Here is a 20,656-nt window from a genome sequence, read left to right as displayed (position 1 = left end):
CCAATGCGATGCAGGGGGCGGGGATTGTTTACGTCTGGCTCCGGAGCGGAAAGTGGGTCACGGCCGGCAGCGACAGCGGAGCAGTGCAGGTGAGACCGGGTCGTGTCTGCGTCTCCCCGCCCGCCCGCCGGGGAGGACCGTGGCCCTGCGGGACCCCCGGCGGCGGAGCCCAGCCGCGCATTTGTTCTCGCGGCCAGCGCTGGGGCGGGGCGGGAGGAGCGGGCTGGCCCACACCGTAGGCCCGCCGCGTAGCGCGGGGAGGAGCGGCAACGCCGACCGAAACTGGAACTAGTAGGAGTCCTCCTGCTTCCAGGCCGGAGACAGTCTCGTACGCTGGTCACTCCGCGTGTATCGCGTGGCGCCTACTGGGCGCTGCAGACGCGGCAGATGGTGACTAGGCCGGCCAACTGGAGCCGGCCGATGGACGGGCTTGGACACGCAGGTGAAGGAGCGGTGCAGCGCCGTTGCTGGAGGGAGGGGGATCTGGTTCTGCAGACGGCGCTCCCGACCCTGGAAAGCCGTGCCTACGCTTAATCACCAGCACTGGCCTGTTCCTGGAGGGTTCTTCACTGGGGAACAGCCCCTGTCCTCCTGGGGGGTTCAGTTCAGGGAACAGCGAGGCAGTAGATAATCACGGAAGTCGAAGTGTTACTGTGAGTCGGATGCGGAAGCTTAGAGCCAAAGAGGGCAGTGGAAGGCATTCTCGGCAAGGGGGAGGGGTAGCGATTAGGACAAGGCCACTGCAGATTGGAGAAGACCAAGAGAACTTGATAGGCTTTGGGGGATTTTACCTTTTATTCTAAGAACAGTGATAAGCCCTAAGAAGTTTGAAGATGTGTTAAGATTTACTTAAATGTTCAAGAGTTCAAAAGCAGCTTGACTATAGGGAGTGAAGTGGGTGGGGTTGGGTGTGTGTGGGCCCTCAGGCCATGGTGGGAAGGAAGAAGGCAGGTAGGTGGGTGGGGGGGGGTGACGGCTATGAGTCTGGCATGAGGAACTTGGGAGGTTGGAGATGCCTTTTGTCAAACTGTACAATGGGGGAGGAGCCAGGTGAGATTTGAGATGCCTGAGGGCCATACCGGCCGCCCACCTGGGCTCCTGAGGCTGATCTCAGAGCTGGGCTGAGATATGTATTTGAGAGTCATGGGTGTCTGGGTGGCCTTTCACATTCTGTACCTAGGTCTCATCAAGATGCTTGGACACTGGGGTGAGGTAGGAACTTCTGCGGGGAGTTCTGGAGCCCCAGCTTGGTACCTACTTGGCTCAAGAAACCCCCCACCTTTGTGGGGGGTGGTCTGGCACAGCTGGCCAAGGGACAGAAGCTAGGGTTGTTGGGAGACCTTCCAATGTGCTGGGTATTTTCTTTGCTCAAAACCTGTTTCCTCCCAGATCCTGTCCACCATGGCCAGGCGCCCCCGGAGCAGCAGAGCATGGCACTTCGTCCTTAGTGCAGCCCACCGAGATGCAGATGCCCGGGCCATGGCTCTCGCAGGGACCGCTAACCGGAGCTATGACTCAGATGGGCAGGTGAGTGGGTACTACTGGAATAAAGTGAGGAGACCCCCAAGGCAGGCTTTTCCCTGGTGCAGTAGGACCCTGTTGCTCACCCTGGGTTTGCCCTGGTTAAGGACCCACATGGCCTTGAGGTGACAGGACCTCCAGACAGATACCACATTCCTGTTTATACTCTTTGCACTGAAGGGGGTGGCAATTGGTTTTTTGGTCAGTTCATTCAGAACATCTTCATTCCATTTCTCAGCCCATTTCCAGGTCCCCGTTGTTAACTCCATGTTAGCCTCCTGGACAGTTCCTCTGTTCAGATGTGCTCTAAATTTGTGTGTATGCATGTAAAAAAGACATTGTCTTGAAAACTACAATTCCTGTGCCTTTCCCCACTCAGCCACCCCCAAGTTCAGGTTGGAAAAGCAGGTCAGCTGCTTGTCTCAGTGCAGACTGCCTGATGTACCCAAGGCTCTGTAGCTGGAGGCTGACCGTTCCCACCCTGCGAATGGCCGGGCTCTGTGGCTTTTGCACCCATTGCTAGGTGACTGGCAGGTGGATTCTCAAATCATCTTCCAGAATCTTGAATCAGAGCAGGGGGTTGGCTCTGCCTTGAGTCACCTCCACCGTTTCCTGCAAGACTGATCCTTGGATGACTTGTCTGTGCTTTGTCACACCCACTCTGCATGTTGCCCTCGCTCAGCCAGGCGTTCAGGGATGGGGAAGTGTGCACCTCTCCTTCCTAGAGTGAGGGCTGAGCCCTGTGGAAATGCTAGGCCTTGAAGGAGAATTAGAGTCAACTATTTTGGGTTGATAGCATCCTGGGGCCTCCCCCAAATCCCTGCCCAGGCCAGCTAGAGACCCAGACCTGGATTCCTGTCCTTCCTCCAGCTCCTGTCCTGACCACATGGCCAGCAACAGTCTGTGTTCCTGTGTCTGTCCCTGCCTTGCTGGCTCATCACTCTGGGATGCAGGCAGTGTTGTGGGCTGGGGTACTGTGTTTGACACATGCCTGCGTGCAGCCGGCCCCATCACCTAATTGGTCTGGAGTACTTGGGTGTGGGGGCCAACAGGTGGATGTGTCACCTTGGCATCTTTGAAGGCTGAACACAGATGTCTCCCTTCCCTTCTGCCCTTATTATGGCTTGCCCTGGGACTGGGTCTGTCGTCCACCCAGACTGACCTCCAGGCCTACAGTATTCAGGTCTGCACCCAGGCTTCTGACTCTGGGAAGGGGCTTGTGTCTGGCTGATGATATGCTGCCTTGGCTTTGGGGGGATCACCATTCCATGCTAGTGGGGTGATTTAGGCTTGATTCGTCTCCTTTCTTACTGTCAGAAAGACTGTCCCCCTCTCTCACTGACTTGGGTTCAACTCTCTTAGTTCAGTCTCTGGTTGATTCACAGGCTTCTATGTGGGCCCTGGGCATAATAGGAAAGCAAGGACAAGGCTCTTCCCCAGCAGAGCTTCAGTTTTGGTGGGAGGAGAAAGGTCAACAGGACAAATGAAACTGTTGGAGGAGAGATGAAAAGGAACAGGACCCAGGAGGGAGGACTAGAGGCACATCTTTGAAGTGATATCTGAAAGTTGCCATCCCAGGGCAAAGAGACTTCCCCTGTGACGGGTCGGGGGCAAGGGAATGGGCCTAGTGAGCTTTGATGGAGAGTGTAGCATATTCTCAGGGTTGCATGAGTTTCCCTAGGACTCAGCGAGGTCACCTGGGCTGATATGTAGAGGGTATTTCAAGGAGGCAAGAGGAACCATCAGAGACTAGTGTGGAGGCAGGAGCCAGACCAGGACCCCGGGCCAACCCAAGAGGGCAGCAGAGCAGGCAGGCAGAAGCTGCCTGTACCTTCTGGGTCTTGGTCAGTGAGACCAGGGTTGGCCTGGGGTCCAGAGCCAAGGTGGGTGTGAGAGGGGCATGTGTGGCTTCAGAGCAGTAATGACTAGTTGCACAGAGCATCTCTCGCTGGCCTCCAGGAGAGGGTGGGTCAGCAGTCACCAGAACCCGATGAGCTCGGCTTGAGATCAAGCCCAGGATGGGCCCCCCAGGTAGAGAGAGGGCCAGGCACCCAGTGAATGTTTTTCTGACAGGGTTGAAGGAACAGCATGAAAACCCTGGGCTCATTGGGGGCTAAGGGCCACCCCTTGCAGGGTGACGAAAGAGCCACAGCCCTGAGATGTGTGCAGGTACTGCCAGTTAGGAGTCCCAGTCGGGCCCGACTTCCACCTGTGGGGAGACCTGGGCTGCCTTCACTAGGTCACCAAGGGCTTTGCCAAGAGGCTCCCCTGCTTCAGGCCACCCTTGGTGGGTCCATGGCTATTCTGTGCTATCGAAGCTGCTTGGAGACCAATGGCCAAGCAGGAAGCCCTGCTGTGGGCTCACCTGTGCCTGGGCCTCCGGGCCCCCTTGGATGTACAAGAATGGGGTTGAGCTCTTAAGCTCACTCTTGGGAAGCTGGTGGCTTAGTAGGCCTTTGGGAAGGAGGCCCTCCCAGTTCCTGAGCCAGGAGGTGACCAAAGTCACTCTGGGGGTGCCGTAGAAGTGTGGGCCAGCAGTGCACTGGGGACCTGGGGAAGCCCTTTGAGGCCAGACTCCAGATCTTTCCTGGAGCAGTTTGTCTGCTGGCCTGTTCTCAGCGCAGCAGGCAGGTGCAGAAGACACAGGGGCACAACCTGCTTTCCTTTCTCAGCACAGTGACTCTGACTCTGACCCCGAGTACTTGTCCCTGCCGCCATCCATCCCCAGCGCTGTGCCTGTGACAGGCGAGTCCTTCTGCAACTGTGATAACCAGAGTGAGGCCTCCTTCTGCAGCAGCCTGTACACGGCAGCCCACCGGGGCAGGGACTGCCGCTGTGGGGAGGAAGATGAATGTAAGCGCCTGCTGTGGGGTCACCTGGACTGGCTGAGGCAGGCCTCTGGGGCTGGGTAAGGAGGGCCCAGCAGGGGCCCAGGAGACTACCCCCGCCTGGCCTTTCCTCTCCCAGATTTTGATTGGGTCTGGGATGACCTGAATAAGTCCTCGGCCACTCTGCTGAGCTGTGACAACCGGAAGGTCAACTTCCATGTGGAGTACAGCTGTGGCACAGCAGCCATTCGAGGCACCAAGGAGCTGGGGGAGGGGCAGCATTTCTGGGAGATCAAGATGACTTCCCCCGTCTATGGCACTGATATGGTAAGTTGGCAGCAGGGCACGGGGTGGGCAGGGGGTGTTGCTGGGTGCCCCGGGTCCTCTCTGCCAGGCCTGTGGTCCCCAGATGGTGGGCATCGGGACATCGGACGTGGACCTGGACAAGTACCACCACACGTTCTGCAGCCTACTCGGCAGGGACGAGGACAGCTGGGGCCTCTCCTACACAGGTGCGTGGGGTCCCTATGGCCAGGCAGGCTGAGAGGAGCCCTCATGCCTCAGAGCTGACCCCCACCCTGCTGTCCACCAGGGCTCCTCCACCACAAGGGCGATAAGATGAGCTTCTCCTCGCGGTTCGGCCAGGGCTCCATCATTGGCGTGCACCTGGACACCTGGCACGGGACACTGACCTTCTTTAAGAACAGGAAGTGCATCGGTAAGGGTGGTCAGGGTCCCAGGGGAGACACGTGCCTGCGGGGGGGTTGCTCCTACTGAGGTACTGCAGGAAGCAGACTGGGGCCCGGGCTGAGAGGCCTCAGGGCTCCCATAAAGGTGTCCTTGGAGAAAGAAATCTAAGGTCCCAAGGTCTCCAGAAGGTGGGTCAGCACAAGTGCCACCTGTTACCCAAGGAGGATGTCCAAGGAGTGGTCGAGTCCCCTCCTGGCCCAGGTTTCAGGCCGTGCCCCCTCCCCTAGGAGTGGCAGCCACCAAGCTGCAGAACAGGAAGTTCTATCCGATGGTGTGCTCCACGGCGGCCAAGAGCAGCATGAAGGTCATCCGCTCCTGTGCCAGCGCCACCTCCCTGCAGTACCTATGCTGCCACCGCCTGCGCCAGCTGCGGCCCAACTCTGGGGACACACTTGAAGGCCTGCCCTTGCCTCCTGGCCTCAAGCAGGTGCTGCACCACAAGCTGGGCTGGGTCCTGAGCATGAGCTGTGGCCACCACAAGACCCCTGTGCCCTCACCCAAGGCCACGGCCAGTCCCAACAACCCAGAGACCCGGCGCTACCAGAGGAAGCGCTGCCGAAGGACCTAACTTATTTTCCAATGAAAACTGCCTTCTGAGGCTGAGATGGCATTTTCTTCATCCTTCCCTCAGGCTGTGCTCCAGGGTAACAGGAGAGGGAGGAGTTGAGCCTAGGTCTGCATGGGCGCTCTCTCTGCCATTGGAGGCTGGGACAGGCCTTGCCACGGACTCAGGGCCACAAGCCCTGGGATCCTGATACCGGGACTGTCTTGAGTCCATCTGCTTCCTGTGCCAGGTGTGGGAGCCACCGCTTCCCTCCTTAGAGTCTCTTAGGAGTCACCCCCAGCCCTTCTGGACTGAGTGCACAGGCCGGGGAGGTGTCCAAGGCCTGGTCTGAGGTCGGCCTTCCTGTGGCCACCAGGCTCTGGGAACCTTGGGTTTGTCCTCACTTGCTTTGCATGTCATCAACTATTCCTCCTGTCCAAGATTGAAACAACTGTAATAAACTTAAGAATTTATGCCTGACATCTCCATAGTGGTAGAATGAAAAGGAATCCATGCTGAGACCTGGGGCACACAGGTGCTCACAGCTTTTTTCCCGTGGCTCTGGTGGTGTGGCGTGGCTCTGGTGGTGTGGCGTGGCTCTGGCCTGGTTCTGCCTTGGGAACAGGGCCCGGTTCCCTTCCTCCAGGAAGTTTTTCTCACCTCTCCTCTGAAGGCGCCACCCCCAAGCCTCCAGGCGACGGTGCTTGTCCCCCCAGCAGGGACATGGGTGCTCCCCAGCCCTACCAGCACGCCATCTGGAGAGGCACCTGTTATTCCAGAACTTTTCCTGCTACCTGTGCCTCCCTCAGGTTCAGACCTGATGGAGAGCCCCTCCCCAGGCTGAGGGACTGGTTGTGCTAGGTGACAGCTCTTCCCCCTCTCACCCCTTCTGGTGTCTGGTCACTCCCAGGCTGGGCTGCCTGCTGTCCTGCTGGTGGCAGAGAAGGCCCTGTAGGTCGTGCTGGCGTGGTCAGGAGCTCAGATCCAGGAGGAGATCAGGGTTGGTAGAGGTCAGGAAGAGGCAGATTCGGCGAGAAAGGTCGGGGCCCACCCTTCGGAGCCGACCACCTCCATCCACCTTCACAGGGAGGTCAGCCAGGAGGGCCATGCGCTCTTGCTCGGTGCCACAGGCCAGGTACGCCTAGGTTAGGCACAGGGATGAGCAGGGCAAGCCACAGGGACCTGGCCTCCACATCTGGGAGGGAGCCAAGAGTAGGAGAGGGCTCACCTGCTGCAGAAGGCGGGGCGATGGGAAGGCAGCGACAACAGCATCAGCCACTGCCGGGCTGACCCGGTTGAACTGCCTGATCTGCCGCCACCAGGCCCCCCGAAGCCCTATGCCATCTCTTGTCACTCGCTCGCCTGCCACCCAGCGCCTGGCTGTGCAGAATGAAAAGGCCTTGGACTCCTGGAACCGTCTGAGGATGGGGGCGTACAAGGAGGTTTCTAGAGGCTTCATCTGACCATGCAGGCCCCCAGAGGCCACCCCTCCAAGTGTTCTGCCACCCTCCTGGTATCAGCTATCAGGTGGGGTAGGGGTCACGCACTTGAAGGGGCGCTGGGCTAGGGCCTTGGTGAAGGCACACACGTGCTGGCTCAGCTCTTGCCAGGAGGCCACCAGCAGCACGTCCAGGTTCGCCCAGAGCTGCAGCAGCACCAGGGCCTGAGGAAGATGCACCCACAAGGGTGGGTCAGAGGAGGGCTCCCCTGGGAGACACCCAGCTGGGACCAACCCCACTTGTCTTCTGTGACCAAAACCAGGACCTGGGCCTCAGAAACTGGCCTGAATGCCAGGGCCAAGGCCAACCACCTCACCCAACCTGACCTCTCACCTCCTCCACCTCAGGCCAGCCAACCACCACCTTGGCATGAGCCATGCCTGGACTCTCTGGCTGCCGCATCTCCTGGGCATTGGGCTGGCGAGACCTGCGCAGAGATGACTGTCCTTCCAGCTCCCCATACCCCACTGGGCCCACCCTTCTCGAGTACCACTGCCCCCAGAGCCCACCCATGGGAGGGGTTTAGCCATGTCACAGTAGCCATAGAGCTACCCTGACCTTTTCCCTGAATTCCCCACCCCAACCAGGCCTGCTAAGGGTATGAGAGTGGCCTAGTACCACAGGTAGGCATCCAGTCCAATGACAGCCAGGTGGGGGCAGGTAGGGCTCTCCGGAGAGATCCAGGGCACTGAGCAGGTTGGGCCACAGATCTACAAATTAAGAAGACTTATCACACCTGTTTTTCAGGGCTGTGGCAGGCGGGGCTCATGGGCCACCAGGCCACTGCCAGTTTGCAGAAGGATGGGGAGCAAGAAAGGCTTAGTGGTCCTGGGAGGAGACTGGAGCAAACTTCCTCTTCCCAGCCAGCTCTCTTTAGAAAACCAGCTGTGTGCATACCATGAGGTCAAGGAGGCCTATGGAAGCCTGGGGGTGTGCCCCAGACTCCTAAAAAGAATTGAGCTCAGTCCCTCTTCCTATTCCTGATCTACTCTGCACCACAGCTTGGCATTCACCTGGCAGCAGGTGGTTGATAAATGCTGAACCGCAGACGCTGGGACCGGGAAGGGGGTCTAACCTAATGACACTCTGTTGGAAACATCAGCTGAGCAGTCCCTATTGCTCCTTCTGCCAGGTGGGGCTGGGCTGTTGGCTCACACAGCTGGACTGCACAGCCAACCCACAGCCCAAGTCTCCAGGCCCCATCTCACCAGTTTCCCACCTCTGGCTTCTAACTCAGCTCTACAGAGGGCCCTCCTTATCCTTGCTTCTGCCCTCAACAAACAGCTGCGGCTATGGTCTGCTCCCAGGCCAAGAGCCCAGCTGGCTCCCTGCACCTCATCCACAACATCTTAGCTGTTGAACAGAGAGGGGCCCAGCCCACTGCATGCCCTCTCCAGCTCCTCTGCCTTTGGTAAGGGCCAGCAGAACATCACAGCTAGGCTGGGAACCCAGCCCCCACCAAGCACCTGGGTCAGCTGGAAGACACCCTGCAGAAACTCCTCAGGCTCCAGCAGCAGCAGCAGCAGAAGTTCCTGCTCACCTGCGGCCAACAACTCAGCAGACACCTGTGGGGACATCCAGGGGTACTGCTGCTCACCCTCAGCCTCAAGTGCCTCAGGGCCTCGGGCTGGGCTCCGCAGCAGCTGTAAGGCTCATGGCCACAGGCAAGCCCATGCCCACAAGGTCTACTCCACAGAAGCCAATGTGGTTTCCTGCTGAGGCCAAGACCAGGGCTGGTCCATAGGGCTGGCAGGAGCACTGATCACAGCATCAAGGGGGGCGGAACATTCCTCAGCCACCAGCTGAGTTCAGACCCTGGACCCAGGCCAGCATCTGACCAGCAGGGTGGCTTGGGCATCACCCACTCCGCATTCCCTGTTCTTAGCTTATATGCATGTTTAGAGCAGCTGCCTCATATGGAATCACAGGGGTGAATCACCTGACCCAGGGTCGCACTATGTAACGAGGCTGCTGGGGCACTCACATTATTGAGACAAGGTTCTGGCTTCACTCTGCTCCACCTGAGGCTCCGGGAAGGGCGCTGGGGCTCGATGTGGTACTCACAGCCCAGAGAGCCCAAGGCCTCCATCAGGATGTCAGCACCTGCATCTTCTAGAATGGCTGAGGTGGGCAGAATTGACAACTGTCACTCCTTTTTCTCCACATGAGGATGCTACTCACGGCAGACCCAGACCTGGGCGGCGTGTTACAAACACACAGATTCATTCCCCCAGCTCCAAGAGCACAATCGGGTCCAGATCCTGGGGTCTTTTCATCAAGCCCCCCAGTTGGAAAGCCGGAGCCAATTCCTGGCCAAGAGGCAGGCTTGACAGATGCCCCTCTCACCCCACAGTGGACCGGGGACTACCTCCCAGGAGATTCCAAAGCTCGAGGTTCAGCAGAACTGCAGCTTCTCACAGGGCCCCTGACCTCACCCTTGGGCGCACCTGGGTCCACGCGCACCGTAAGTCGCCGCAGCGCCTGCTCTGGCCGCAGCAGCTGTAGCGCCTCGGCCGTCGCTCTGCGCTCCTCCGCCGGATCCCGGGCCCTCGTGGCGGCCTCCGAGTCGGCTTCCGCGCTGGCGGCGCCCTCGGTGTCCGAGTCCGAGATCTCCCAGGTCGGGGGCCGCCGCTGTTCCCGGGCCCGATAAGAGCCCCCGGCCCTCCGTGGCCCAGCCTTCGCCATAGCCTGTCCAGTCTCTCCTCCGCTTCCGGCCGCACCCGGACACCTTCACGGAGAACACCAGGCACTTCCGGCGGCGGGCCGGCTTGGCGAAGTGCGGCGGCGCCTTCCAGGTGGAGCACGGAGGCAGGGACGGACTATGGCGCGCAAGAAAGTGCGGCCGCGGCTAATCGCGGAGCTGGCCCGCAGGGTGCGGGCCTTCCGCGAGCAGCGGGACCGGCCGCGGGACTCACAGCGCTATGCCCTAGACTACGAGACGCTGACGCGGCCGTACTCCGGCCGCCGGCTGCCGGTACGGGCCTGGGCAGACGTGAAGCGCGAGAGCCGCCTCCTGCAGCTGCTTGGCCGCCTCCCGTTCTTCGGCCTGGGCCGTCTAGTCACGCGCAAGTCCTGGCTGTGGCGGCACGACCAACCGTGCTACTGGCGCCTCACGCGTGTCCGGCCGGACTACACGGCGCAGGTTCGTGCGCCGCTTGTTGCCTCCCGACTCCGGAGTAACGCGGGGCTGCACTGCTCACCCTACACGCGGCTTTGTGGGAAGGGTTCTCCTGCGTCCTGATCTCTGGGGGAAGGAAAGCTCTGTGAGCTTATCCCCTCCCTATTTGCTTTGCAGAACTTGGACCACGGTAGGGCCTGGGGTATCTTGACCTTCAAAGGTAAGGAGTCCGAGATGGGTGGGGTGGTTGCTGGCACAGAGTGTGCCGGGAGTATGTGCAATAAACCCCTTCTCTCTTTCCTCAGGGAAGACGGAAAAAGAGCCCCGGGAGATCGAACAGGTCATGTACCACGACTGGCGGCTGGTGCCCAAGCACGAGGAGGAGGCCTTCACCGCTTTCACGCCGGGGCCAGAAGACACTCAGCCCTCTGTGCCCTACCCTCCGCTGCTTCGGGCCATGATTCTAGCAGAGCGACAGAAAAATGGGGACAACAGCACCGAGGAGCCCATGCTGAATCTGGGGAGAATACGCATTGATCCCTGGGACTACCCTGCGAAACAAGAGGCAAAGAGTAAGGCTAAGGGCACTCCAGTTTAAAATGCCAGGACCGGCAGGCTGCCTGAAGGGTGTAAGGCAGCGAGCAACATTCTGATGAAACAAAGTATCTTTGGGGTACACCTGAATCCGTTCTCCAGATGCTATCTTATCTGACCTCCGTGACTTGTTCAGAGACTGCACTGAACAAAGGTTGGCGCCTCTGCACTTGTGTCGCCTCTGACCCTGTTGCCCAACACCCAAGTCTCACTGAGGAGGCCCACAGGAGGCAGCTGCTGAGGGAAAGCTGAAAGCGGTGCTGGCGGTTGTGGAGGCCCAGCGCTGGCCCCTGTCACTCCCAGGTTGGCTTCCCTTCCCTATCAATGCGTTGCCTCAACCAGAACCAAAGCTTGAACGCGAATAAAGATAAATGAAGCAATCCCGGGTTGTGGTTTCTTCGAGTTTGGGTTAGGAGACCCTGGCTGATGGGCTGCAGAAGTGTGGGGAGAAAAAAAACTGACACAGTGGTGTCTCTGGCCTGATGGACAGAGAGACAAGAGCGGATTGGGGGTGGCATAGATGTGGTAGTCGCACGGAAACCTCCGGGCCCCGAGGCCTCTGGGGTCCTGGTGTGGGCGTGGAGGGTAGTCAAGGTTCACTACCTCGCCTGTGTCCTCCCAGCTCCCGCCCTCCTGGACACCTCCACTCCCGAAGGCCGGCACAGGGGTAGGGGGGGTCAGGCCGCGGCCCCTTTAAGTGTGGGCCCCGCCTCCACCCTCCCCCCGCCCAGTCCGCACTCAGCTCCAGCCGCTGCCGCCATCATGATCTGTTTGGTGCTGACCATCTTCGCTAACCTCTTCTCAGGGGGTAAGCAGCGCGGCCGGGTCCTGGGGCCAAGCTGGGTGGGGAGGGCCGCAGCGGGACGTGCCACTTTCCCGGTCCCGCAGCCTATTCCGGGGTGCATGAGCGCACCTTCCTGGCCGTGAAGCCCGACGGCGTGCAGCGGAGGCTGGTAGGCGAGATCGTGCGGCGATTCGAGAGGAAGGGCTTCAAGCTGGTGGCTCTGAAACTGGTGCAGGTGAAGTCAGGGGCGGGGGTTCGCCGGAGAGTGCAGGGCGGGCAGTTGGGCGCGGGAGAGGGCGGTGCCTTGGAGCCGGACCCCCTCCCTCCCCAGGCCTCGGAGGAGCTGCTGCGAGAGCACTACGCTGAGCTGCGGGAGCGCCCTTTCTACGACCGCCTGGTCAAGTACATGGGCTCGGGGCCGGTAGTAGCCATGGTGAGTGCAGGAGGGCAGGAGGCGCGCTGGACGGCACCCTGGATCCCGCTCCACCGACCCCTCTCCACTGATCTGTCTGTAGGTGTGGCAGGGGCTGGACGTCGTGAGCACCTCGCGGGCACTAATCGGGGCCACAGATCCGGCAAACGCCCTGCCGGGCACTGTCCGCGGGGATTTCTGTATCGAGGTCGGCAAGTAAGGCCGCCCCCCCCCCAGGGACATTCTTATCCCCAGCCTCAACCACCCTAGTTAGGCATCGTGGGAGTCCTCCCAGTGCTTACTGGCGCTTTTCCTGCGCAGGAACGTGATTCACGGCAGCGACTCCGTGGAGAGCGCCCGCCGTGAGATCGCACTCTGGTTCCACCCTAACGAGCTCTTCTGCTGGGAGGACAGCGCCGAGCACTGGCTGTATGAGTAATGGGGCAGGGGGGCCAGTCCTCCTTAAGCGGCAGAGGACCCAACCCTAGGCGCCCAGGGCCTCTTGGGATAAACATGCTGCTATAGGTTGGGGTTCACAGTGCTCCTCTAGGATCTCCAACAGGGGAGGTGGGCCTGCCCAAGCCCGGCATGCCGCTGTTTACAGCATGCCTGGAAATGCACCAAGGCGGGGAACCCTGGCACTCACTCAGCTTGGTCCAGTGTTTCTTTTTATAATAAACTGAAGAAAATCTGGAGCACATGTTGCTTTGGGTCCAGACACACAGAGGTACCGTGATAAGACATTTATTACATACAGAGCAGTTACATAGGTTTGCTTGCAGGGCCAAAGCCTGAGAAAAGTCACCCAGTCCCTTCCCCCAGCTGCACCCACCTGTATAACCCCCCCAGTCATTCTTGGCCCTGTGGGAACAGACGAGGGACCTGACGTACGTCACAGTGGAGAGTGGCAGGGTGGTGGGGGGAATCCTGCAGCTGCATGTGAGTGCAGCCGTGTCTGGCTGGGCTGTGGGATGGCTGCCCGAGATCTGTGCTTCTCTGGTGGGAGGTGGGTGGGCAGCAGGGCCTGGGGCTGCCCTCATCAGTGCCTTTTGGAGCAGGAGTAAGGCCTGGGCAGGCGGAGAGGCAGCAGTCCAGGGCAGTACCCTTCAAAGCAGGCGAACGCATGCTCCTAGAGCTGGGTAGGTGGTCCCTGTCCTTAGCCCTTCGGGCCTCTGCTGCCAGCTTGTCAGTTGCCCTTGAGGGAGAAGGCCACACCACCAGCCCGAGGCACTTAGCATGTCTTGGGAACTGGGCTCCTTGGAGACTGCTTGGGAGGCAGGCCCTGAATCCCCCATCTTCTCCCATCACCCTGAGGCTGAGCTTGCATCCCAATGGCCCCATCTTTATGATGAGGCCTAGGCCTGCCCTGACAGACTGAGAAATTCCACCCTAGGGGATTCCAGGAGGAGCAGGACTGCAGGGCTTGCTTGCCCAGGACAGGGAGAGGGGACATGGGTCAGTGAGGGCTCCGAGAGCCTGCCACACAGGACAATCGGGGGGCTTCGGCAGGATGATGGCATCTGTCTTCTCAAACAGCTGCCCCAGGGAGCCCAGATGCATGCTTTCGTGCCAGTTCCTAGGTTGGCAGGGATGGGGCGGGGGAATCCAGGGCAGGCTAGTGGCTGGGCTGGCTCCCTTAGGGTCAGACCCCCACGCTCATGGATAGCAGGCAAAGGCAAGTGGGCCCTGGGTGGGGGAATATTTGGCAGACTGAAATCCCTGCTTCCTGTTCTGGGTGTCCTAGGAGTGAGTGATGAGAACGGGGAGCCCAGGGTACAGTTGAGAGCTACCTGGGGGCTGCTTATTCTGGAATTCTGGACCCTGGGCCAGGAACTGCTAGGGAAAAGGGTGTTCCCAGAGGCTGCCCCTCCCACCCACATCCCCCCCACCCAGCCAGACCTGCTTTGCTGCTTGCTGCCCCTGTCAGCTCCCAGGCCGGACCTAAGGTGAAAGCTGCAGGTTGAGAGGTTAGAGGGGCTGGTGGGCTGCCCCACGGGGCAGTCGTGGCAAGTGAGCAGGGCATAGCGTATGTACAGGGTGATGTCAGGCAGGGGCAGTGCAGGCTGTGCCTCACTCGGGGGAGTAGGACACCTGCCACACAATGATGTGGCTGCGCTCGGCCTTGGACAGCATGGGCTTCACCTGGCTCACGTCTGCCGCGCTCTCCTCCGTCTCATCGTCTTCTCCGTCGCCTGGAGGGAGCAGCCGGCTGTGAGGGGCATTCCCCACCCGGGAGTCCCTGGGGCCTGAAGGCAGCGCCCACTCACCTATGCGGAAGTCAATGTAGCCCTCCCCACCGCTCAGCACCAGCACGTTCTTCAGCTTCTGGCCCTCGGCATCTGAGGCAGGGGCTGTGGGCCCAGGGCTTTCGGATGGACTGTCCAGTACGCTGCCATTGAGAGTGGCCAACACGTTCCCTGTCATGGGGTACAGGGACCTTAGTCGGACTACCAGAGTACCCACGAAGGCTCCCAAAGGGAGGCCATAGGTGCTGCCCTGCAGGGACTGGGGCCAAGCCACTCACCTGGCACAGAGACAAAGAACTTGACGGCATCCCGGTGCCCATGGAAGCAGAGCTGGGCCTGGGCCATGGAGCAGTATGGGATGAAACTACTAGCCGACTTGTCGGTGCTATCGTCGCCGTACACGTGGATGACACCCCCCGGGCGGGCCCCCTCCCCAGACGTAGGGGATGTCTTGTTGGCTGGAGACAGAGAGAGTGCCTGGAGGGGCCAAGCCCAGCAACTGGGAGATTTCCAGCAGGTGAGGGCAGAGGGTAGGGGTGCACCAGGGCCCCCAGGGCGTCTGGGGTAGGGGGGCTTCTTTCTGAGAGCAGGAGCAGGCCTCTGGACTTACCTCGGAGCCCCAGGAGTTGGCCTCGGTGCAGGACCACAGCTGGGGGGACGGGGGAGGCACAGCACAGAGGGGAGAGGAAAGAAGCAGTCACAGGAGGGGCAGGCTGTGGGTGGCTGTGGCCACCGCAGCACAGTGTCCCGTGTGTGGCCTGGCAGAGCATGCCCGCCCCAGGACCCCACCACGCACCCTTTAGCAGTTGCCATCACCACCTGTGCAGGTGTCTGGGGTCACTCACTCTCGGTCAGAGGAATAGAGATGACGACTCCATTGCCAGTGCCCACCCAGAGCCGGTTTCCCGCAATGAGCAGGGCAGTGATGCGCACGAAAGAGAAGCCCAGCTTGCCCGTGCCTGGGGTCGGGGAGGAGGAGGCGGAGTCAGCACCAACTCGGGCCCTCCTCTCCGCCCCACCAGACCCAGCCCAACAGAGCCTTACCCAGCATCTTGCTGACATAGGGCTCAATGTCGACGTCCTGCAGGTGCTGGTGGGTGTGGGCGTGGTACAGCCGCAGTGTGGAGTCCAAGCGGATGGACACCCACACCCCATCGCCGATCCACGCCAGCTGCCTCACCTGGCTCTCCCGCCGTGGGTGGGCATCAAATGACTTCTGCAAGGTCACAGCAGCCCATCAATGGCGGCAGAGGAGGGGGAGCTGAACTCGCCCTAGCCAAGGCTTCACGTTGATGTCCACCCAGCTCAATGCAGCCTTTGCTCCAGTGCCTGATTGGCTCCCACAGGTCTAGGCTCCTAGGAGGGCCCCAGCCAACCACCCCACACCATGAGCCTGCATCCAGGTGGCTGAGGGCAAGTGCATGGATCCCATGCATGTGTCAACCTGATTTATTTCACAGTGAAGCAGCAGGCGGGCTCCAGTTTGACGTTCACAGCCCAGCCGCCCTTCTGCCTGCCTGTGGACCTTGGACAAATAAGTCACTTCCCTGAGTGCAGTCCCTTTGACTGCAACATCCGTTAGGTGTTTTGGGAGAAATGCTGGCAGCAAGAGCCCCTTTCCTTCCTGAAGCCCCTGTGCTGGCACTTGCCTCTATCTGCATGGTCTTGGGCTGGATGACGTGCACCTTGTTCTTGTAGCCGCACCAGACGCGGTCGTACACAACTGCCATGCACCGGATGGAGTGGTGTGGGTGGCCCAGGTCCATGAGGTGATAGTTGCTCAGGTCCCACTGGCCATCTGCAGAGAGTTCACCATACCTGCTTGGGCCTGGCCAGGTCCCACAGTGGGGGCAGTTCATTTGCTGCCGGGACCATCGAGTGTCGCCCACCTGCCCACAACTGCCAGGCCTCACCTTCCCCTCGGTGGAAGATGGCTAGAGTCCCGTCCGCCAGAGCCACCAGCACGCGTCCTTTCACGTGCCTGGAGGGGAAGGTGGTGAGCCAGGCTCGGGTTGGGCCATCCCAGACCCCCTCCCAATGCCAGCCCTTGGCCAGGGGTCACATACACCAGGCTCAACACTGAGTCCTTCAGCTTGATGGAGTGCAGACACGTCTTCCAGTTGGACACAGCTGAGTGCACGTACAGCCTGTGGGAGGAGGCGGCATAGGTGGGGGCTCGCCCAAGGGGCCCACCCCGACTTCTGCCCCTGAAGCCCCACCTACCAGCCATTCTGGGCTCCCAGCCACATGGTGGGCAAGGCACTGCTGCTGGCCCCCTTGGGGTCTCCACTGGGCTCCTGCTCAGGCTGCACACCGCTCGGGTTGGCCTCTGGCCCATTTTCACTGCAGGAAGGATGATGGCTCCAGGGCAGCCCACGGAGACCCACCCCTGCCACCTCTGCCAGCCCACCCCTCCCGTCTCTGCCCATCTGAGTGAGCCCACCTGCCAGGCTGCGCACTCGGGGGTGGGGCAGGGGCCGGGTCGGTGAAGACGTGCTCTGTGAGGGGCCCCGGCCGCACCGCAGCTGCCTCTGTCTCACTGGGCCCAGAGTCAGGAACCTCTGTGGCCTCCGTGGCCTCCTCCGTGGACTGAGATGGGTTGACCTTCCCATTGGCCACAGCAGCCACCTCCCCTGTGGAAGGGAGGGGTAAGCCTGGCTGGGCAGGCGGAGGAACAAGGGAGCAGAAAGAAGGCTGCTCCTGGGCTCAGAGCCACGACTCACCTTGGCCCTTGTCCAGCACTGGGGTGTCCCCTCGGGAGGAGCAGTTGCTCCGCGGCACATTGCAGCGGGTGGCACAGCCCACCAGGGTGATGCCGGCCAGCACTCCATCTGCACCGGAGTCTTCGGGGTTCACATCGCTGTCCAGGAAGATCTCCCCTGGAGGGTAGTCACTGTCGCTGGCCGCTGCAAGACCATGCCGAGAGCTCATGTCCCCATGGGGTGCAAGGGAGGGAAGGGGGGTCACCTGCTGAGGCTGTCCCATCTACTTCTAATCAAGTGAGCACCACACTGCATCTTCTCCTGCATCTTTAAGACTAAGCAGGACAAGACCACCAGTGAGGCCCTCCTTGGACACGCCCCCACCAGCTCCTGTGTGTCCACAGCGTGTGTCACAGAAGGCAGGTGCTGCTCCGCAAGTCTCCTTACTCAACATCCTAGGTGTCCTCTGAGCAGCGCGAACCCCGCCCTCCTGAGCGCTGGCTCTGGGGTGGGGCGGCACTCACCGGGGATGCTGGAGATGCACAGGACATGGGCATTGCAGACGGTGAACTGATCCACGACGGTGCCTGGCTGGTTGGCATCAATGATCACCACTTTGCTGGTGGTCAGGGTGCTGGTGAGGATCCACACACGGCTGGAGGTGGCATCTGTCTCAGGAAGCTCCTTTGCCTGTCAGAGCACAGGAGACCAGGCTGGTGCCCAAGGGTGGGCACCTCCAACAGCCACACGGGGTCCTGGGAGCCTCCTGGAATCTTTAGGATCTAGCCTTGCCCATGGCCTTAGGGGGCATGGCTGTCCTGTCCCAAGACCCGATGCTTAGCGCTCAGAACTGCACCTCGTGTCTGGACTGGTAGTGTAGGTGGTCTCACCTCCACCGGAGGAGACCATGAGCTCCGAGCCTGAAGTCCCTGGCTCCCAAATCAAGCCAGAACATAAAATGAAGCCTTGGACTCCAAGTGTAAAGCCTTTTCTGCCACCCTCCTTGCTTAGTCCTTCCACTGCTCCTCTGCAGGCAGTGAAATTTGCTCCTTGCAAAGACAGCAGGTCCCAGGGAACCTGACCCCTTCGGTCCTACTGCCTGCTGAGTCTTGACCCCTCTGATCTTCCCCACCCACCACAACTCATAGCTCCTGGGTGCTGGGCCGGAACCAGAGGCAGCTCAGCCCCAGGCCTGCCTAGGGAGAGGGAGGGTACTTCAGATGAGCCCAGTCTTGGAGCACTGTCCCTAACTCTCCTCTGTTTCTGTCACTGCCACCCAGATTCTGGTGCTGAGCACAGGCTAAGCACGCGAACGACAGGAGACACAGGCTAGATGGGCGTGGCTCCCTCCTGCAGCTCTGACCTTCTTCTTCTCCGGGGATGCATGGTTGCTCTTGACCTCTCCTTCCACTTCCTGGTTGCAGGTCAATGGGTCAGAGCCTGGCTCCAGCTTGACTCCATTCCCAGTGTGGTCCTCACTGGGTTTCCACCCACTCAAGTTGACACCCGCAGCACACCACAGCTGAGAACAGGGACATGAAAGCTGTGGCAGCATACCTCAGGTGTTTGACAGTGCTTTCCTTGCCGTCCCAAACCTTCCTGGACCCAGCTTCTGGATGGGAACCTCTCCCTGCCTCACCCACTTCCCTGTCGTGCCTCAGTGGCTCACCTTCATGGTCGGATCTTTCTCCACCAGAGGGCGGCAGTACACAGGGACAGGCACGTTCTTCATCCGCGTGTCCTCCTGGCCGCCATTGGGACTCAGCTGCAACCATAGGCAGAGAGGCGCTGTGGGCACGTGGCCTGGGGTAGCTCAGGTGCGTGGACAGTGGTTCAGCTACTCATCCCTCCAGAATCAGGGCTGATGTTGTGGATCCGCCCTGTGCCCCCACCCCACCCTGCGCATGCGTATTGTGCCCCGCAGCACCTGCTTGTACTTGGCCGGCAGGCTCCAACCGCAGGCCTGCAGCCGCCCATCGTCGTTGCGCACGTGCTCGCGCACCTGGCGATACTGCTCGCGCTTCTGCTCCCGCCTGGCAGAGGAGGTGCAGTCGCTGGGCGAGAGGAAGGATGGGGTACTTCTCAGTCTTTGGTGACCCACAGGCCCACAGGCCTGCTCTGCAGGGAGCACACGATGCCCCTGGAACTCTCCCGTCTGAACTTGTCCTTTCCCAGCCGAGGTCGGGCTCCTACTGCCCCAGTTGGGCTGCTATCAAATGCGGGGGGTGGCTCTCCCAGCACTGGATTTGGAGACCATACCCAGCATGTGTCATCATCCAGGTTCCCGTTTTGCTGTCCCTGTCACTAAGGGCCAGCTGACAGAGACCTACAGTGCAGCCCCCCATCCCCCTGGGCATTTCAGGGAAACTTCCCCAGCTCTGACAAGGCACAGAATTCCCCAGTTCTGCCCTGGACCCTGGATTTCTTGGTTTCAAAACAATGGGAAAAACAAATTACAAACAGGAAGAAACCCAGCCCTGCTGGAAAACTCCCTGTCAGTGCCAAGAACCCTTGGGAAGGCCAGGTGTGCAGGATCAGCTTGCTGCATACGCAAGAAAGGGTGCAGCCCACTGGGACTGAGACAGCTGGGGAGAGTGCAAAGGGACAGCCAAGCCTCCCACTAGGGGGCGGAAGGGCACGAAGTGTGTTAGGAGAGAGGTCATGGTTCTTGAGCCTCAGCCAGTGTCCTTCCACGCTGGACTCCACGCTGGACAGCCCCAGAGCATGGAGGTGAGGCAGTTCCCACTTCGGTGTCCCTGGGCCACATGGCCTGCCCAGCACTGGCCAGGAGGGAGGTGCAGGGGAAGGGTGGAACACTCACTCATCTGGGAAGAACTCCAGGGTCCGGCTGCCCGCTGAGATCTGGCACAGGGCATGGCTCCGGCGCTGACTGAAGCCAGCTGTGGTGGGTGACTTGTAATGGATGTTCACTGAGGGGTAGGACCGCTTGGCTGGAGGGGGGCTGGATGAGGAGCTGAAGAGGCGGCTGAAGCTGCCGCACGGGAATGGAAGGTGAGGAGTGGGCCTGGGGTTAGCTTCCCTGCCGCCTCCTCAGCACAGCACCCCAACTCACAACTGCCAGATGGTGGACTTCTTCTTCTCCTGGACAGATGGGTGCTCTCGGGATGCTCTACAAGGGAGGTGCAGAGAAGGAGCCCAGCTAAGCCACTCCCCAGCCTGTCACCCACACCCCACCCAACCGGCCCACTTCACTCTACCCCACCCACTGCCCGGCCCAACCGCCTTGGCCAGGCCTGGCCCCACCAATCTGACTAGGCCCCACTCTTCCTAGGTTCCCTCTCGCCTCCCTCACAGAAGACCCTCACCCTGGACACACTGGGAACAGAGCAACAGAGTAAAGGGGGCCTGGGCAGAACTCTCCGGAGGGGCACTGCCACACCAGCCCGAACGGTGCCTGCCCAGCTCTGGGCCAGTTGCCATTTCCCTGCCAGGCCAGGCAGGGCTGCAGTTGAGGCCTGGCTCTCCTGGCCCCCTGCAGGCTCCCACCTGAGAGACCCCTCACCTTCCCAATCCTCCTAGAAAAGAAAGAGGCGGCTGGGGTAGAGCCGCCCCACATCAGCCTCACGCCCACTGCCAGGACCTCTTGCAGTGACTGTGCCTCACATATGGAGACAGGAGCACATCTCTGAGACCCCGT

The 20,656-nt window shown here is 60.6% G+C and overlaps 5 protein-coding genes across 29 annotated transcripts in view; 3 read left to right on the top strand and 2 right to left on the bottom strand.

Moving 5' to 3' along the window:
• The first annotated feature begins 460 nt into the window (after positions 1-460).
• On the top strand, positions 461-6,116 carry SPSB3 (splA/ryanodine receptor domain and SOCS box containing 3). The gene is given in 9 exon segments (XM_037034398.1): positions 461-1,236; positions 1,238-1,284; positions 1,286-1,387; positions 1,389-1,527; positions 4,194-4,374; positions 4,489-4,676; positions 4,759-4,861; positions 4,942-5,067; positions 5,327-6,116. Coding segments are annotated over 9 exon segments (1,335 nt in total). The 5' UTR covers positions 461-1,128; the 3' UTR covers positions 5,668-6,116.
• Positions 6,101-9,882, bottom strand: EME2 (essential meiotic structure-specific endonuclease subunit 2). Of its 2 annotated transcripts, none has more exons than XM_037034399.1 (8): positions 9,590-9,882; positions 9,127-9,263; positions 8,609-8,707; positions 7,761-7,852; positions 7,476-7,569; positions 7,191-7,306; positions 6,872-7,061; positions 6,101-6,784 (listed from the first exon to the last, which is right to left on the bottom strand). In XM_037034399.1, exons 1-8 carry the CDS (start codon positions 9,825-9,827, stop codon positions 6,614-6,616), a joined length of 1,137 nt encoding a protein of 378 aa, XP_036890294.1. In that variant the 5' UTR covers positions 9,828-9,882; the 3' UTR covers positions 6,101-6,613. The 2 variants fall into 2 exon arrangements, with proteins under 2 accessions (XP_036890294.1, XP_036890295.1); XM_037034400.1 differs by having other exon boundaries at positions 9,606-9,689.
• Positions 9,883-9,945: 63 nt separating this feature from the next.
• MRPS34 (mitochondrial ribosomal protein S34) lies at positions 9,946-11,234 on the top strand. Its single transcript, XM_037034404.1, has 3 exons — positions 9,946-10,284; positions 10,438-10,480; positions 10,566-11,234. Exons 1-3 carry the CDS (start codon positions 9,964-9,966, stop codon positions 10,856-10,858), a joined length of 657 nt encoding a protein of 218 aa, XP_036890299.1. The 5' UTR covers positions 9,946-9,963; the 3' UTR covers positions 10,859-11,234.
• Positions 11,235-11,541: 307 nt separating this feature from the next.
• NME3 (NME/NM23 nucleoside diphosphate kinase 3) lies at positions 11,542-12,745 on the top strand. 4 transcript variants are annotated; one of them, XM_037034407.1, is made up of 5 exons: positions 11,553-11,662; positions 11,743-11,885; positions 11,970-12,071; positions 12,154-12,266; positions 12,372-12,745. In XM_037034407.1, the coding sequence occupies exons 1-5, from the start codon at positions 11,617-11,619 to the stop codon at positions 12,487-12,489; spliced, it is 522 nt and encodes a 173-aa protein (XP_036890302.1). In that variant the 5' UTR covers positions 11,553-11,616; the 3' UTR covers positions 12,490-12,745. The 4 variants fall into 4 exon arrangements, with proteins under 4 accessions (XP_036890301.1, XP_036890300.1, XP_036890302.1 ...); XM_037034408.1 differs by having other exon boundaries at positions 11,556-11,662; positions 11,743-11,873; XM_037034406.1 differs by having other exon boundaries at positions 11,542-11,662; positions 11,743-12,071; positions 12,154-12,258.
• Positions 12,746-12,778: 33 nt separating this feature from the next.
• MAPK8IP3 (mitogen-activated protein kinase 8 interacting protein 3) overlaps positions 12,779-20,656 on the bottom strand; it is a 55,652-nt gene continuing 47,774 nt past the window's right edge. For all 21 annotated transcript variants that reach the window (XM_037034375.1, XM_037034380.1, XM_037034377.1 and 18 more), the window contains 18 exons: positions 20,072-20,128; positions 19,820-19,990; positions 18,926-19,052; positions 18,668-18,763; positions 18,362-18,520; positions 17,523-17,688; positions 17,020-17,202; positions 16,740-16,929; positions 16,520-16,639; positions 16,363-16,443; positions 16,210-16,277; positions 15,946-16,094; positions 15,341-15,512; positions 15,142-15,255; positions 14,907-14,945; positions 14,575-14,754; positions 14,318-14,467; positions 12,779-14,242 (listed from right to left, as the gene is read on the bottom strand). In XM_037034375.1, the coding sequence (XP_036890270.1) occupies positions 14,121-14,242; positions 14,318-14,467; positions 14,575-14,754; positions 14,907-14,945; positions 15,142-15,255; positions 15,341-15,512; positions 15,946-16,094; positions 16,210-16,277; positions 16,363-16,443; positions 16,520-16,639; positions 16,740-16,929; positions 17,020-17,202; positions 17,523-17,688; positions 18,362-18,520; positions 18,668-18,763; positions 18,926-19,052; positions 19,820-19,990; positions 20,072-20,128 (2,344 nt within the window). In that variant the 3' untranslated portion in view covers positions 12,779-14,120. The remainder of the gene's footprint in view (positions 14,243-14,317; positions 14,468-14,574; positions 14,755-14,906; positions 14,946-15,141; positions 15,256-15,340; positions 15,513-15,945; positions 16,095-16,209; positions 16,278-16,362; positions 16,444-16,519; positions 16,640-16,739; positions 16,930-17,019; positions 17,203-17,522; positions 17,689-18,361; positions 18,521-18,667; positions 18,764-18,925; positions 19,053-19,819; positions 19,991-20,071; positions 20,129-20,656) is intronic.

This window comes from Sturnira hondurensis, unplaced genomic scaffold, assembly GCF_014824575.4.
Source record: "Sturnira hondurensis isolate 20B ecotype Veracruz unplaced genomic scaffold, ASM1482457v3 Scaffold0022179, whole genome shotgun sequence".
NCBI lineage: Eukaryota > Metazoa > Chordata > Mammalia > Chiroptera > Phyllostomidae > Sturnira > Sturnira hondurensis.
The sequence above is the reverse complement of the archived record's forward strand: the minus strand, read 5'-3'. Positions and strand labels throughout refer to the sequence as shown.

Excerpts from the sequence above, each read along its gene's own strand:
- MRPS34 (XM_037034404.1), top strand. The coding sequence starts at position 9,964 with ATGGCGCGCAAGAAAGTGCGGCCGCGGCTAATCGCGGAGCTGGCCCGC. Across the intron at positions 10,285-10,437 it reads GGCCGGACTACACGGCGCAG|AACTTGGACCACGGTAGGGC; the intron begins GTTCGTGCGCCG and ends TTTGCTTTGCAG. Across the intron at positions 10,481-10,565 it reads GGGTATCTTGACCTTCAAAG|GGAAGACGGAAAAAGAGCCC; the intron begins GTAAGGAGTCCG and ends CTCTTTCCTCAG.
- EME2 (XM_037034399.1), bottom strand. The coding sequence starts at position 9,827 with ATGGCGAAGGCTGGGCCACGGAGGGCCGGGGGCTCTTATCGGGCCCGG. Across the intron at positions 7,062-7,190 it reads CTAGCCCAGCGCCCCTTCAA|ACGGTTCCAGGAGTCCAAGG; the intron begins GTGCGTGACCCC and ends CCCCATCCTCAG. Across the intron at positions 6,785-6,871 it reads CGCCCCGCCTTCTGCAGCAG|GCGTACCTGGCCTGTGGCAC; the intron begins GTGAGCCCTCTC and ends TGCCTAACCTAG.
- NME3 (XM_037034405.1), top strand. The coding sequence starts at position 11,617 with ATGATCTGTTTGGTGCTGACCATCTTCGCTAACCTCTTCTCAGGGG. Across the intron at positions 11,663-11,742 it reads CGCTAACCTCTTCTCAGGGG|CCTATTCCGGGGTGCATGAG; the intron begins GTAAGCAGCGCG and ends CCGGTCCCGCAG. Across the intron at positions 12,267-12,371 it reads TTCTGTATCGAGGTCGGCAA|GAACGTGATTCACGGCAGCG; the intron begins GTAAGGCCGCCC and ends TTTCCTGCGCAG.